Source organism: Lepidothrix coronata, unplaced genomic scaffold (assembly GCF_001604755.1).
Source record: "Lepidothrix coronata isolate B3197 unplaced genomic scaffold, Lepidothrix_coronata-1.0 Scaffold28, whole genome shotgun sequence".
In the NCBI taxonomy this organism is placed as follows: domain Eukaryota; kingdom Metazoa; phylum Chordata; class Aves; order Passeriformes; family Pipridae; genus Lepidothrix; species Lepidothrix coronata.
The window spans coordinates 1376313-1392136 of record NW_016690208.1 but is presented as its reverse complement, the minus strand read 5'-3'; the positions used below and the strand labels follow the sequence as shown (position 1 = coordinate 1392136).

At 46.5% G+C, this 15824-nt stretch overlaps 1 protein-coding gene across 16 annotated transcripts in view; it reads left to right on the top strand.

Annotated features, from left to right (window-relative positions):
* The window catches only part of DNM1 (dynamin 1), a 66761-nt gene that overhangs the window by 40036 nt on the left and 10901 nt on the right, over positions 1–15824 (top strand). For 14 of the 16 annotated variants that reach the window (XR_001873998.1, XR_001873999.1, XM_017810085.1 and 11 more), the window contains exons 14-18: positions 1127–1138; positions 2384–2497; positions 12865–12974; positions 13572–13683; positions 14886–14897. Coding sequence is in view for 14 of the 16 variants with exons in the window: in XM_017810085.1 (XP_017665574.1) it covers positions 1127–1138; positions 2384–2497; positions 12865–12974; positions 13572–13683; positions 14886–14897 (360 nt within the window). In the remaining 2 variants the exon portion in view is untranslated. The remainder of the gene's footprint in view (positions 1–1126; positions 1139–2383; positions 2498–12864; positions 12975–13571; positions 13684–14885; positions 14898–15824) is intronic. The other 2 variants (XM_017810087.1, XM_017810086.1) reach the window with 1 other exon arrangement.

The window sequence follows — 15824 nt, the reverse complement described above, 5'->3', positions numbered from 1 at the left end:
CCTGGAAGCTACCAGGTGGACAAGTGCTGGGCTGGATGCAGCAGTGCTCCAAGTTGGATTTTATCTTTTTTTTATGTTGCCTCTCTATTTTTTTTTTAACTCATCAAACTCTGTTTATAACTGGAGGATAGTGTTTTAGGCTCCCTGCAGTCAGGAGGAACTGAGCATCTAGCAGCAATGGAGGGAAAGAGTTGTAGAGGGCTTGGTAATCCACATCTGGTCTTGCTTTTCTGGTAGAAATTCCTATTAATGTTATGGAAATTCCTGTTTGTTCCTTCACTAACTGTGCTAACCCTTCTGCCAAGTTGAGGAGTAAAGAACACTAGGTCTGAACTGTTACAGTACTGAGTTGTCCTTTTTAGTTGTCTTTCCTATCAGTGGTATCTACTTTCTGAAAAGGGATTTCAAGAGAGTTCATGGACTCTATTCCAGAAAATTTCACTGGAAATATGTAAATCTCTGTCCAGGGAGATGAAGGGTGTTGAACTCACCCATGGGAGAAGACAGCAGTGGAGGGGAGGAGATCCCTTAATCCTTCAGAAACTGTAAGGAGTGTACATACAGTTAAAGAGAGGCTAATGACACTTTGTCCCAGATTTGCTGGGGACATGGCAAGGCTATCTAGGCTAAAAGATCTTGTAGAAACAAAGCCTTACAAGCAGCTTCATAGAGAATGGAAGCAAATGCTTTTGCTTAGTGTTTTTTTAAAGACATTCACTCCTGACATCCACCCTCTTTATAACAAAATATTTGACCACCTTTCCCTTCACGTGAACATGCAGACTGTTTCAGTACTGTTGGCAGGCAGATGGGGCTGGCCAGCCATCCATTTTGAGCAGCTGTAGGGAATTCCATCCTCTGGAGTGCACCTGACAGAAGAGCTGAGTGTAAAGGGCAAACTCTGGATCTACCTGTAAAGCGTTTTGGCTTTCTGTTAACAGACTTTATTTGGGGATGGGGGTTGCTTTTGTTAACACCTGGGGTAAAAGATTTGGTACCAGCCTCCAATTTATTTTATTTTTGAGCCTCTCTTCTCCTGCTCCAGTTTTCCTAGTAACAATCTCTCCTCTCTTTGCTCCTCTCCTGCTCTCTGCTCTGCTGCTGTTGCTATGGTTCCCCTTTGCAGGATGAGATCCTGGTGAGTAGAAGGCCACTCAGCAGGGTGTGCTAATGAACATTAATGTTGCATCTGGGAAGGCAAGAACAGGGCATAAACAGATTATTCCGTCTGCTGCCCAATAGGCAGAGGAGGGCAGCTGACATCAGACACAGACAAAGCAGAGATGAGGTGACAAGGTAGTATGTTGAGGAAAAACTCAGAACTGCTGGTACATCTTTGAGTGGGTGGAGATGAAAAGCAGCAATCCGAGGATGTGTGGTTCTGTTCCACTGCCCCCTCCTGTCCACAGGGAGAGCAGGACTAGCTCGAGCTTAGAAGGCATAAGATGAAGATTCGAGGCTCCTACATTTGCCTTTATAGGGTAAATTGCCAATTAAAAGGATCCTGTACCTCTGCATCAGGCTGCTCACACTGCAACCTGATAATATGCAGTGCAGTCCCGTGGTTTTTCAATGCCAGGTCGTTTTCATCAAGAGTATCCCTACAACAAGGTATACACATGATGCATGCAGATATTTTGGGGTGTGAACAGTGCACTAATACATATGAAAGCTGGTGCATTTCAGCTGTGCATACCTGCATTTGATTACTGCATGTGTGAGGTTCTAAACCAGCACTTGGTGAATAGGAGTTATTAGAGAACAATAGCCTGGCTTCTTTACAGACTAAACTTCAAGGAGCTTGATTTGCCCTAGATTAATATAACTGCTCAAATACCTGGGTGTGCTGAAGTCCACAGTATGAATTCCAGATGCACCATTTTGTTCTGTTATCCTTAGTGTCTCCTTTCACTAAACTCAGTTCTTTCTGGGTTGCTTGCCCATGTCCCGAAGTGGTTCCCCTCCACCTCTGAGTGAATCACTCCACACCTGCAGAGTGCTGAAAGGTGTGCTGGTGTCCTGGTTTTCTCTAGGCATGGCCTTTTTTTGGGTGTTTTGCTGTGATTTGATGCTTGTAGGTTGTGTCAGTATCTAAGGCACTCTTGATGCAGTTCTTCCTGCATCTCTTTCCTCTTGGCAGAGGGTAAAATGCACAGCACTGCCAGGTTCCTTCCTGCGTCCTTTTTATGCTGTTCCTGGCCCTTTTGAGGCAAGGACCTTCACTGGCCAGTTAAATGGGGGGCTCTTCTGGCAGCAGCAGAGAGCACGGTGTTCCTTGTCTTTCCATACTACTCTGTGTTGGGATACCCTCTGATCTCTCCTCTGTTGCCTGAGGCCCGGAGTTGTTGTCCTTGTTAATGCTCAACTGCTTCCACCCCCTCAGGTGATCAGAAAGGGCTGGCTCACCATCAACAACATTGGGATCATGAAGGGTGGCTCCAAGGAGTATTGGTTTGTCCTGACAGCGGAGAACCTCTCCTGGTACAAGGATGATGAGGTGAGTAGCTCAACTCTGCCACTGGAGTCTTGGGCATCTGATGAGGATCAGCCTTTCAGATAACTGGGCATTACAGATGCATCTTCTGAGTGCTGTCTGCAGCTTGTGACACAGGCTGAAACTATCCTTGGGCCAGGCACCCCGTGGCCTCAGCACTGCTGAGCATTTCTGGATTGATGTGCGTGTGGCTTTTTTGACGCACAAGGAGTCATATTTATGCTTGAAGCTCTGGCTCAGCAGAAAGTTGACAGACACTTGGAATGAATTTGACCTTTATTTGTTTTGCTGTGGCAGCTGTGATCATTAAGGGTGTGATGGGTTAGTTCCAAGATTTGGACTTTTTGGTATTTGTGGGGCAGCAGTGAGTTTTCTGAAGGCAGAGGATTTTGTGCATCTCCTGGTCACAAGAAAACAGGTCTCTCCTTTCTGAGCACAGCAACAGGAGCTGTGGACCTGAAGCTGCAGCTCGGGTGCTGGCTCCTTCTGACTTTGAGTAAATTACTTTCTAGGGTTCAGCTGTTGAACATGCAAAGCAGGAATGTATTTTTAATATTTCTGTATTGAATATGCCAGTTAATGCACTATTTGTAAAATTATATGGAAATGTTTAGAGTTCTGCTGATCAAAAGTACAGTCATGTGTGGAATATCACTGACAGGAACATGGAGTATCACTGGTAGGAACAGGGACCTACTCTGTAGAGTTGCCTGAAAATCTTGAATATTAGGAATTCAGGCATCGTGCTGTGGTGTCTTTCTGCTTCAGTGGGAATTGATATAAGCTGACAGAATTGTCCCAGCTGAAATCACTGTCAACAGTGTATTGCTTCCAGTGCAAGACAAAGGTAGCTAATTGTCTTTTTTAATTACTTTGAAAAGAGAAAGAATAGCTGGATGGTTCTGGTGAGAACACAATCGAAAGGTTTAGTCCCCTCAGTGTGCTGGGGGATGAAAAATGTCTGGTATGATGTAGTCATACGTTCTTAGTTGAGCAGGACTTCAGATTGCAAATAAAGAAACTGCTCTGCCTCTCATTGTGGTTTGTGTCCCTCAGGTGTTCCAAGGCACTGTTCCAGTGTCATGCCTGGGAGCTGCAGCCAGGTCTGGCTCCTTATCTAGCTCCTATCAGTGGGCCTGTTTCTTTCTCGGCAGGTAGAAATGATGACAAATACAGTGATGAATCAGCCTCTAAATATTGCTTTCTGCATGGAGATGGCTGCTGTGCTGCTATGGATGAGCAGGCAGCAATTTCCTAATTAAAGACCCAGGCATTGAAATGTCTTTCCCTAAATCTGTGTGTCTCTGCTAAAAGACCCCCCTGCCCTTTGTGTTCAGAGTTGCTTGAGGAGGCGTCCCACTCCTCTAGCCTGCATATGCAGGTTGAGTGGTTATAAACATCAAGTAGTTTAATCAAAGCCAGCTGCTACATCTGTATTACAGAGATGATCAAAATTCCCTGTTCTTCCCCCGGGGAGTGGGAGGGAGGGCGGGCTGCAGTGGGGATGTATAAACTGTTGATAGATTCCAGTTGCCTGAGATGGGGATTGGACCTCCCTCTCCTCCTGAGGGAGGGCAGCCTTGGGGGTCAATAGCAACTGGAGGTCTGCACCGTTTCCCTTCTGCATAGCAAGAGGTAGAGCTGCCTAATGAAAACAGTTCCCTGCCAGCTTCGGTCCCTTAAACACAGAGAACCAGCACTGATGAGGTCTGAGCTGCCTCTGAGAAAGGAGCCTTTGTTTGCCACTGAGGGGGAGCAGGGGGGAAAGGGAAGTGTGTGTTTTATTTGCTTCCTCCCCAAGTTCAACTCCTTGATCACTGGCTGTTGTGAGGGAGGAAGAAAGCAACATCCACCTGGAGTTCATAGTTGAATCGGGTTAAAAGTTGATGCATTTGAGGGGCAGCTTGGAGAGCCTTGAGCATGGGGATTCCCATCCCAAACCTCAGTCCTGCTGGCTTCATCCCCAAGAGTTGCTCACAGTGCATGGTCCCCTCAGACAGGGTTATCTTTGCATGTCTGTCCCAGAGCTCTCCTCCTCCACCAGTTGAGGAGAAATTGTGTCCTCTGCAGCTCCTGAAATGTTCTCATGTGTTTTTAGAGGTTCTACTCCATAGTTATTCTTTGCTTAAGCTCCAGGAGGAAGGGGGAGGCTTTGTCTGCTCCACCCTGCACTTCTGCGGGCTCTCTTGTCCCAGTTTCCCTGTGCTCTGGCTCCTTTCCAGAAGGAACGAGAAGGGAGCTGAATCCGTCTAGTGTGGATGGAAATGCTGGTGGCAGAGCTGTGGATGGTGATGGGGGAAGAGCAGGGTGAGGTGGTGTGTGGTGGGGTGAGGGTGAAGGCTAGGCTAGCACCTCTGGAGCCAGGAGGGTTGGGGGCACAGTCTCTCCCTGCCCTGTACCACAAGCCAGGACCCGGAGTCTGCGGAATGAAGACATCTGGACCCCATTAGTGAAATACCAGTCTTTCCGCAGCGCTGGCTTGTTTTCCCTTTGCCTCTGAAGAAAGGAACTGAAACTTGAAATGTCTTAAAGGGCCCAGCATCACATGTTAGCAGGGATATATGGCTGTTGATGCTCTGGAGGGGCCTGAAGGAGTGTGGTGAGGAATGGGAGGGGAAGGAAAGAGCAGGCCAGGCGGGGGTGGAAAGTTGGCTCCCCACTCTGCCTCACTGCCAAGAGCATGTGTGTGTGCTCCTGGGCTCTCTGTTTTTCTTCCTGTCTCCTTTCAATGAGTCCAACACTGGCCCCATGGAGAGCGGCCCCACAGAAAGTTGGCCTCCCAAGACCTGGCGACCCTCCTGAGGTACCTGCATCTCCTGAACCCTCTGGGATTATGCTGCAGGCCAGTGGTGGGAAGAAGAGGTGGGGAGGAGCCTGCTCTCACTGCTGGCAATATAGAGTGAGATTTCCTTGCTCAGGGAGGCCACAGTGTCCCAGTGAAGCAGCAGCACAGCACCAGAGCATGCTGACTGCTCAGCAAGCACCATAATGGACACGAGACAAGAATTTGATTCAAATAGTCCTTTTGCCTGAATCCCTCATGAAATGCACAGTGCCCATGACTCTGCAGGGCTTTCCTGCCTGCTGGAAAAGAGAGTCTGTGAGCTGGGATAGAGCTGCTGGTGATGAGAACCCTGTCCTGCGGTTCCTGTTAGTAAAACTCACTGGCTGCTGGAGGGGTCCTGGCACCCTGTGCTCTGCAGGGGTGACTGTTCCTTCTGGAGTCCCTGTGTGCCCTGTGTGCTGGAGTGTTTGCACAGCTGGGTAGATGGAGGTATCTGCTGCTTCCTTTGGGAATTTGTATGAATGTACAATACAGACCAGACCTTCTGTCCTTACTCAGGTAAATCATGTACTAGAGATTTGGGCCCTGTAAGAACAGGTGATGTGTAGTCATGAGAAGAATGACCTTATTTGCTTGTGTGAAAGTATTCATATGTTGCATGCAATGCCAGTGCATTGGAATCCTCTGTGTGTGGATGCAGAGTTTTAGGTACTTTAGGTGCATGATGGGTGCTTCATATTCTCTATGGATCATGTTGATTCCTGATCATCAGTTGTGCTTGAGCACTTTGTCTTCATGCCTTTTCTTTGGCTTGAAATGTATTCTCTCCTGTCCTGGGGAAGATGTGACCTTATTGACAGTCACTAGATAGCTGCTTATTCTGTACCTGTCAGTGTCTCTTACTCAATTCTAGTTTAAAAATAAACACATTGATCAATACTCAAAGTGTTCCCCCACTGCACACACATGCACTCCCCTCTTTTCTGCCCTCCCTGCCCCCCAGTCTGTGTCCTTGAGGCTCAGCTCAGCTGGTAGAAATCCTTTTGTCTTTGCCCTGATGCCCACCAGTCATTAGAAACTTGCTGTGATGAGTCTGGCTGCAGCCAGGTTTTTGCATCTAGCTTGTTTTAAAGACCATAGGAGCAGGTCTGCTCTGAGGTGGTTCCTCTCCTGCTTTCACACTGCTCTCAGGTGCTCTCTGGAACATGTTCCTTCTCTTTGTCCTCTGTGGAGCTCTTTCATTCATTCTTTTTTTTTTTTCCCCCACAAGTGCATGTTTTCTCATGTCTATCTTAGTTTTAATCAGTCCTTTCACTCGCTGTTTCTCTTCTATCTCTGGCAGACAAACATCAAAGTAAACACAACTTCCAGAGCATCCAACCTTCAACTTTGAATCCTTTGTGGGTTTTTCTTTGTATTAATGACCAACATTCTTTACACTGTGAAATCTCCTTTCTCCAGTCACCTTTCTGTGCCTGATCCTGCCTTCTCAGGTAGCAAAGCCCAGCATGGTTGTAACTCTGACAGGCCCGTGTGTCTATTTCAGCATTTTATGGCAGAGTTTAGCGTGTGAAACACAAGCCATCCTGAACAGAGCTACCCCTGGGACAAGCACATGAAGCTGAAAGAAATAGGAATGGGATGAGAGAGATGGAAAGAAATAAGGAGTTTGTGAGTAGGCTGGTGAACAGGCAGGTAAAAGTGATGATCAGGCACGGCTCCAAAGGGTTATTCCCTCCCGGGCTGAGGGCTGAGTGACCTCTGCATGCAGCGACCCCACAGCCCACCCTCTCCAAGCATGTCCCTCTGCCGTGCAGGTGTTGCCGTCCCCGTGCAGCACTGGCAGTGTGTGGTGTATCCCAGCACAGCCTAACCAATGTGCAGACTACTGTACAATCTCGTAGTCCTGAACAGGTAGTCTGAACACTGGGCAGACGGAGTGGAGCCTCTGGATCTGCTCTCCGGCTATCAGCAGCTCATTAGTCCTTTCCCCTCCCTGCTTTTGGGATGGGGTTGTGCGGGGCAGAGATGGGGGTGAAAGAAAGTCCAAGTCCTGATTGGAAAAACATCCTCCTCTGGCAGCTGGGGAGAAGAAATGTTGCTTTCTGCATGTTTCCAATTTGGAGCAAGCTTCCAAGCGCCTTCCTCTTCCAGTGCTGCTGTCGGGCTCGTACCTGGCTTCTACCTGGGGTATGCTGCACCTTTTTGGAAAAAGGAAAAAAAAAAAGTAAAGATCAATTACTGCAGTTTGAGAAGGAAATGCTGTGAAGTCTTGGCTGTCACCCAGGTGTGCAGAACTTGTTGCTTCATTCAACTCCTTTTCTTCCCCCTGGAGCTGTGTGGGAGGATCCTCAGGCCCCTCATCTCCTTCTGTCCTGTAGACCAGCGGGTCCAGAGCAAAGCTCAAACAGGACCAGCCCTTGCTTCCAAGTTCTCCAAAAGGTCCTTTGACAGGGTTTCAGGAGGCAACCTTGGCCAGTTGCCTTTGCAGCTCACCTCTGGCTGCTGCAGGAGCAATCCACATCCCCTCTTTCTCCCCCCACTACGCCCTGGCATTGCTGAGCCTCCCTCCCTCTTCTGGTTTTCGCTCCCTCCCTTCTTGCTTCCCTTCTGTCCTTCTGCCTCACTTGACGTGGCAGTGGAAAGCTAACTAGACTCGAGGGAGGAGCTTGCTGGCTGCCGGGAAGGCCGGAGTTTGGCAGGAAGCAGGGGTTGACGGATGGGGTTGCGCGGGGGAAAGGAAGGTTCCCTACCCCGCATGGAAACTTGAGGAATGCTGTCGCTTTCTGTGCCTCTCGGCTCCCACGTAACGATTCCAGATGTTAGTCCCAGCCCGTGTGGTTTGCTCGCTCTCCTTGTGCTGCAGGGATAAAGAGGGCTTTATGCACACCCCGTGTTCTCCCTTCCAGGATGCCTTCTCTTGTGTGGATGGTTAAGATCAGTGGCTGAAAATGTGAACACTCACCTGCGCAGAAGTAAAGGCTTTTATGTATGTCAGCTGAAATAACGTGCAGATTGAAACCTGCAGCCAAGTGCAAGCCTAGGAAGCCATCAGAGGGTTTATGAGAAAGCATGGGCAGAAACTGAGTAGCTTAAGAGAGACCACAGTGCCCAAAACTGGACTGTCGTGACCTCTCTAAGGTCAGGGCAGTGAACTCCCACTCTGGCTCCAACCCTGCACTGGGGAAGGGTAAACAACCCACTCCTGGAGGTGTGCAATGCTTTGTGTGTGTGTTGTGCTTTACCTTAGCAAAGTAAGTCCAGTACTCAGGGCTGGTTCATCCCTGCCCTGGCACAGGGACAGGTGTGGGAAGAAATGCCTGGTTGTCCTTTGTGAAGGCTGGTGGGCATTGCCCTGACCTTAGAGAGGTCACGACAGTCCAGTTTTGGGCACTGTGGTCTCTCTTAAGCTACTCAGTTTCTGCCTGTGCTTTCTCGTAAACCTTCTGATGGCTTCCTAGGCTTGCAGTTAGCTGCAGGTTTCAAACTGTACATTATTTCAGCTGATGTACCTGAAAGGCTTTACTTTTATGCAGGTGAGTTAATTACTATTGCTGTGATTACTAAGCCAAGTAACAGCTGTGGTTAATCACACGAGTCCAGGTCTAGTGTCTCCAGAGCTTTTGAACTTAAATCAGCTTAAAATCTTAGGATGTGTTGTTTAAGTTAAACCAAGGCAGCGTTCTGATGTAAACAAGCCATTACAGCTGGTCTGCAGCTTGGAGGAGTGATCAGTGTCCCGTAAATTATGCTCTGAGGGTAAAAGTGCCACAGGTGGGCTGTGTCTGGGAAAGCTGGTCTCAAGATGTGTGTATGTAGTGGGATGACCAGGGCTTCCTGGAAGAATCACAGCTCAGAAATTCAGCTCTTCTGCTTTGCTAAGGCAAGAAGTAGAAGGTGGTTGGTAACATCTTGCTTAGGGGGGGTGAAGTGGTGGTTCAGCTTGAAATGCTCAGCTAACTTGCTTTCAGGTATTCCAGACTGTTTTTCAGAGACTCCTTCCTTATAATCTTTTAGTGTGCATGTATTCATGCCATGTGTTTATTATAAATTATTATGCTAATGCCTATTATAAATTATGATGTTGATGTTTCTCCGTTTGAGTAGAGTTTTATTACTGGAGTTCCCAAAATGCTGTGCCTGTGTTTGACACAAATGATTTGACTGAAACTCCAGTCATCCCTGGGGCAGGTTTGTTTACCCGTAGTGCTTTACATCTTACAAGAAGGAAAGGAGATTAAGAGGTTTAAGCAAGATGAATTTCTCCTAATTTCACACAGCCCCCAATTAAAACGATGGCAGTGCCTTCTCCCATATCCACAGACCCTCATCTCTGTGCAGAAGAAGGTGTTTGTCATAACAGCTACAGGGAAACCTTTAATTAGCTTATTTGTGCTCCAAATGCAAACTGAGACCTAATAATTCTGCCAATTGCTTTCTTGTGCTGTGAGTGCCAATTTCCAACCTTAGGGGAGCCCACACATGCATCTGTTGGCTTCGTTTCACATGTATCCAAGAGCAGGAAAATTTACCTTGCTGCTGAGGCAGCCCAGGCGAATGGAGGGAATGCTTGGAGTCAGGCTGGCTTGCTGCCTGCTGGATTCTGTGAACTTCTTGTGGGTTATTGCCTACAGGGTAGCAACAAATAATTCAGGTGATAGTGCAAACCATTGCTGCACCTGGCCAAAACCCATCTCTAGGATTGAGCCACCATAAGGAGATGTGCAGCACCAATAAGGACATTGGAATATCAGGCTGCAACTGCAGCATCCCCTTTTTTCCTCCAGTTATTGTGCTTTCCACCCCACGGTCGGAATGGCTGATGGATCCTGGTCAGCTTCCTGGAAAAGAAGTGTATTTTCTTTCTCTGATGGATGCAAAGCACAGAGCCATATGGCTGGATCTGCACTGTGCCGGGGGCGGGGGAATAATCCTCTGGCAGTTATCCTGCCTGTGCAAGGAGCTCGCAGCCATCTCTTCCTGCAGGTCTCCATGCAGGTAGTGTGACTCCCGTTGGGAGCAGCCCTGAGGAGGGGTGGTTAACCCTGTTAACTACAACATTCCCCAGCCAACACTGAGCACCATCTTCTGCTTTGTACACTCTGGGGGCTTCTGCCACTCCACCACCTCTCCCTGGCCTCATGGCTCTGCAGATTAACCCACAGCCAACAAGCACATTTTACATAACACATACTCTGCTGCTGAGGGAGAGTTTTACCTGATTTTTTTTTTCTCCCCCTTTTCTTATCAATGAGGGGAGATACGAGCAACATAAACCTCTTGGGATCAGACGGTTTCAGAGATCAGACATTTGAATATAGTATTTCACAAGCTGCTTTCCCATTTTGGTATGTGCTGGCTCTTCCCTCTCCTCCCCCCCCATTCCAAGTCTGGAAAGCTAGAGAGAGAGAAGCCCTTTTCCCCTCTTGGCCAGGATGCTGCTCAGCCATAGCACATACTGCCAGATTGCTAACATATGGGCAGAGGGCTCAGCCAAAGTTTTGAGAGGCTCAGCCCTTGGCAGCTCGTTCCACACTTTCCTGTCTCTACATTCAGGAAATGAAGTCAGAGTGTTGATATAAAACAGGCTGGGTTGAAAACTGAGAAGCTGGAAAGGCTGAGGAGGGGGACTGGGAAGGGGGAGGTGTGTGGGGAGATGGGGAGCTGCAGGGGCTCGTTGCAGCGTGTCTGCCTTTGTGGCTTCTTGTGCCAGTGTCCTCCATTTGATTGCTCTTGCTGCCTCTGAGTCGAGGACTGATATTTTTGTGCTGGCAGACAGATATTTGTGTCTTTCCTCATGGAAAGATCAGCATGTGGAGATAGTGTTGTCCTGGTCACGTGGCAGCATTTATGTGAGAGCTTGGAAGGGGTGAAAGTTGAAACTCTGGCAAAGAGTGTGTTGTTTCCATATCTGGGACACGGAATTCCCTTAACTTTTGACTTCTTTTCCTGAAGAATGACACCATTGCGAAATTTCTATGGAATTCTGTGGTTCTGATGCAGAAGATTTTTCTCAGTCAGTTTTAACATCAATTTTTTTCTCTCTCTTTTTTTTTTTTTTTTTTTTTACTAGCCCAGAGACTGTGGGATGAATTCAGGGAGGTCCAGTTAAGTGAGACTGCAGTGGGGCTGGTCTGGCTTGCCCAGGGACTCAGCAGTTGGTTTACTTCACTTCTAGGTCACTAGTTCAGCCTAAATCAGCACAGAAATAACCCAGAGTAATAGAAAGCGGGAAGCTGTTTGTGGCTTGCAGAACCTGAAGTTGGTCTGTGTGGCTCAGAGACCAGCACCTGGCTGACAGCAGGATGTGTGCAATCAGAAACTTGTGCCCACATCTAATCAGAACTGATCAGTAGTGTTAAAAAGCCCAGGGAAATTTGCTTGGAAGAGCTCTCCTGCTTTCATAGCCTGGCATGTCTGAAAGTCTGGCAGCTGCCCAAGTGATCTCTTCTATTTTCTGGCCACTGGTTTTTGGGATATTCTCGTTGCACACATTTTGTAATGCGTTGGTATATAGTTTGATCTTTGGGGTATCTCTGAACTGTGAAGTGCTGGTATCCTTAACAATCTCAAGTCAGTTTAACTAAAGCTTAAGAAGATGTTAGGCTGGACTTGCCATTCTCTGGGTGTTTGAGCTCAGCAGCTCTGTCACCTTTGCCTGCTGCTCTGCCCTGCCTGTCCTTCCTGGACAGCTCTTCAGGATCTCTGTTCTGTGACCATCTTTGTTTTCCATTCTTGTTTCCCCTGAGAGCGATCATGTTTTGTTTTTTCCTGCCAAGAAAGGTCTACAAACACACCAGATCTCACAAGGGGACAGTCACACATGCTTGCTTGCACACAGAAGTGTGCTTTGTTTTTGTTTTAGTCTTGGATAGCTGCATTCTGCCTTTTGGAGACCAGTGTGAGAGCTCCCTCTCTTGTTGTGTTGGGGTATAATTCCCAGCTGGAACAGGATGCTCCAAATGTGGGCTTTAAATCAAACTCCCATTAATTTGCTGTAGATCCAGATTTGAGACTAATAAGAAAGAATGATTTCTGACTTGCTTTCTGAATGCAAATGTAAAAATTTAGGTCGAATTTTGGTTGGGGTTTTTTGGAAGGTTTTTTGTGATTTTTTTTTTTTTTTGTTGGTTGGTTGGTTTTGAGTGTGTGTGGGTTGTTGGTTTGGTTTTTTGTTTATTTTGTGTTGTGGGGGGTTTTGTTTGTTTGTTTGTTGGGTTTTTGTTTTTTTTTTTTAAATGAAGATGATATCTAGGGTCAAAAATAAAGGTTAGTGTTTGGATGCCTTGTTCTCAGTTTAGCTAGAGAGGGCTGGAGAGTTGTGGGTGCATTTCCTCTGAAACACAGGATGCTTGAAGCTGTCTCAGTCTGGGCACTGAATTTCAGTTTTTTGCCATTCACCAATGGTAAACTGCCCATTTTTTGAGCTTCTAATCATTCAGAGTATGAGGTCCCCTTCTCCCACAGACTTTAGGGAACAGAGGACCTGGCTTTGAGGATGATATGGAGGCTGTGGGCTGATGCTTCTGTCAGAGTAGAGGCTTTTCTGGAGCAGTAAGTGACTTGTTACCAATTCCCTTTTCAGGAGAAGGAGAAGAAGTACATGTTACCAGTGGATAACCTGAAACTGCGAGATGTGGAGAAGGGGTTCATGTCTAGCAAGCACATCTTTGCTCTCTTCAACACTGAACAGAGGTATGCTCCCATCTTGACACATCCCATCCCTGCTGAAACCAGGGGCAGGATTTATGTAATATTAGATAGGAGAGAGTAGGGATGAGTGTGTTTGGGTGTCTGTCCAGGAAAAATGTGTGTATCCTTTCAGGACAGTAATTTTTGGAGGAGATGGGGGGGCTTCTTTAAGAGTCTTGAATATAAACCATTTTTTTGCCAGTTCATGGCTTGTGGTGTGACTATACCCTTCAGCTTTTTGGTGTGGTTACCTGGGTCTGGGGTATATGTTTATAATCACAGTGTTCTTGGTGAGTGCCTAGGGAAAGGCACAGGAGACAAAGGACCCAGGATGACTGGAGAAGTCCAGCAGTGAACAGGATTGAAAAGGGCAACTCTTTCAGGCCCTGTTGAAACACACAACTGATTTGGGGGCCGTCAAACCAGCTCAAAAAAATTAATTCCCTTTCCCTTTTGCAGGGTCATCATGAGGATCCTGACAAGGGGCTGAGTGTCTCTGTCTTAAAATGACAGGAGGATTCCCTGCTCATTGATTCTCTTTGTCAAATATGGGCAAACCTCTGAGTTGCACTAGGGAATAATAAAAGGTGTGTCTTTCAGGAATGTTTACAAGGACTACCGGCAGCTGGAGCTGGCCTGTGAGACCCAGGAGGAGGTGGATAGCTGGAAAGCCTCCTTCCTTCGTGCAGGAGTGTACCCAGAGCGTGTTGGGGTAAGTTCCAGCCACAATAATGGGATGGGGAGGAGCACAGCATGTATCTTAAGAAGGATAGCTGCATTCCCTGTGTTAAAAATAAGTCTGTGGAGGTTTTATTTTTTTTTTTCCTGAGCTGAGAATCTTTTAGAACAAAAAAAACTTTTGGGTATGTCCTGGTGCTTCCTTTAAGGAAGCTTGGCATAAAGTAGGAAAAGTCTGTATTGATAAACCCCTCTAGCTGTCTTGTTTTGTGGGCATTAAATTCCCAATATTAGGGTGACATTTAACTTCCTGAGTACTAAGTGATATGTATCTACTGAGCAAAGGCACCATTCCCTTTTGGTAACACTTACTGTACAGCCTTGTTAGGAACTTCCTGGCTTAGTAGTAGTTCTCCCATTCCTTCCTCCAACCAATTAGGAAGGGATATTTCTAGAATTTTTCTTTTGCTTGGTAGATACCCTAATTATGCTACTTTGGCAAGAACTCTTATCTCTTGTCTTTCCCTTGTCCCACAGCACTTGCTGTCAGCATTTTGCTCTGCTTTAAAAGTATGTTCTAGACAATTGTGGTATTTGTTTCTGTTCAAAGCCTTTCCTGTTCCTGCATGAGAGGAAGCTGCTATAAATAGTTTTCCCATTAGAAAAGTGATAATTGTTTTTCTGTTTGTATTTGTTGCTTCTGATAGGTTTCTTGCATCACCTTTCCTTTTACACTTGAATATTGTTGAGTTTTGCCTTAAAGCACTTCCTAACAAACTGATATGATCTTAAAAAAAGAGGATTAGGAACTGGACCTTAAGTAACATGACTTCAGATTGACTTTGAACCAAACTGAGCCTCTTAACCACAGTGGCCATGTGCCACCTATTGGTGTGCAAGTGAGGGGGCTTGACATGGGAACACTGATCCCTGTCCCAAAACCCCATGTAAAGAATGACAGGTAGACATTGCAGGTAAGTAAATTGCCCTTTGTTGATAACAATATGGTTTCCTTTACAGAACATCCCATTTTGATTTTCAGTTTAGCTAAACAGTTCACTTGTTCCTCTTCCAGGGTAGTAGAGGTATTGATGTATTTTTAGTGGGATCGGTCTTTTGCTTGTCAGTGCTATTATGGGATCTTCACCAAATTCTGAGACCAACTAAAAGTCATCTTTTATTTTTTGTCCCTTTTTGTTTTAATTTTTTCCACGTATGCTCAAACTGGCCTGCCAGGACAAGGACAAAGTAAGTCTGACCCTCTCTGCCTGTGTTGCCCCCTGGGGCTCTCACCAGATAGTTCTCTCATTTTTTTTTTCTCCTTTTGTCACCATTTCCTGAGAGGCATTTGCTTCTTCTCCCTCTTTGTACCCTCTGCTGGATTCCTGCTGTCTGTTTCAGTTCTTGGTTTGAGTTTTCCTTTTTCCTTTTTATTCCTCCCTTTTTGTATGACTTCTGAATCTTGGTGCAAGCTTATTTTTGGGGGTTTTTTTACCCTCTTTTTTTTTTTTTTTAAGTTGTCCTGCTTGACATCCACTTCCTTTACTTTGTTTCACACTGAGACCTTGCATTCCTTCATTATGTAAGCTCTTCTCAGGAAAAGCTCAAATGAACAAAAGGATTTGCCCTTTCCCTCATATTTTGGTCCCCAAAACAAAAGAGAAGCCATTTCCTACGTGGCTGCAGATTGTTCAGACTAGGGTGGTTTAAAACAAAGATATTTCATTATACAATCAAGGGGGTTTTTAAATAAACACTGAGGAAGGCAGCAGTCTTTCACCCTTGGATGCTTTGAAATCGATCCCCGATGGATGCGCCCTGGCGACTGCTCGCTGTCAAACAGCACAGTCCAGGTTTTGCCTTACAGAATAAACAATGTGTTTCAGGCAGACAGGAAGAGATTCATCTGCTTGGTGTGAAAGAAAAGCCGATTGTAATTCGCAGTGCAGGACTTACAGTTGAAGTGATCGGGACAGTTTTCTAGGTTATTGTGGTCAGCTGAGATGGGCAGTTACTTCACTTCTCTGTATCTGTTTTCTCATCTGTATAATGAGGATAAAGATGCAACGTGTGAGAGAGCCTGTGAGGCTTAATTTATGCTGAGTGATTCTTGGGTCTTAACTGAAGCTGGGCATGGAAAACCCAGCTCAGATGAAGAACCTTTCAAGAAACTGT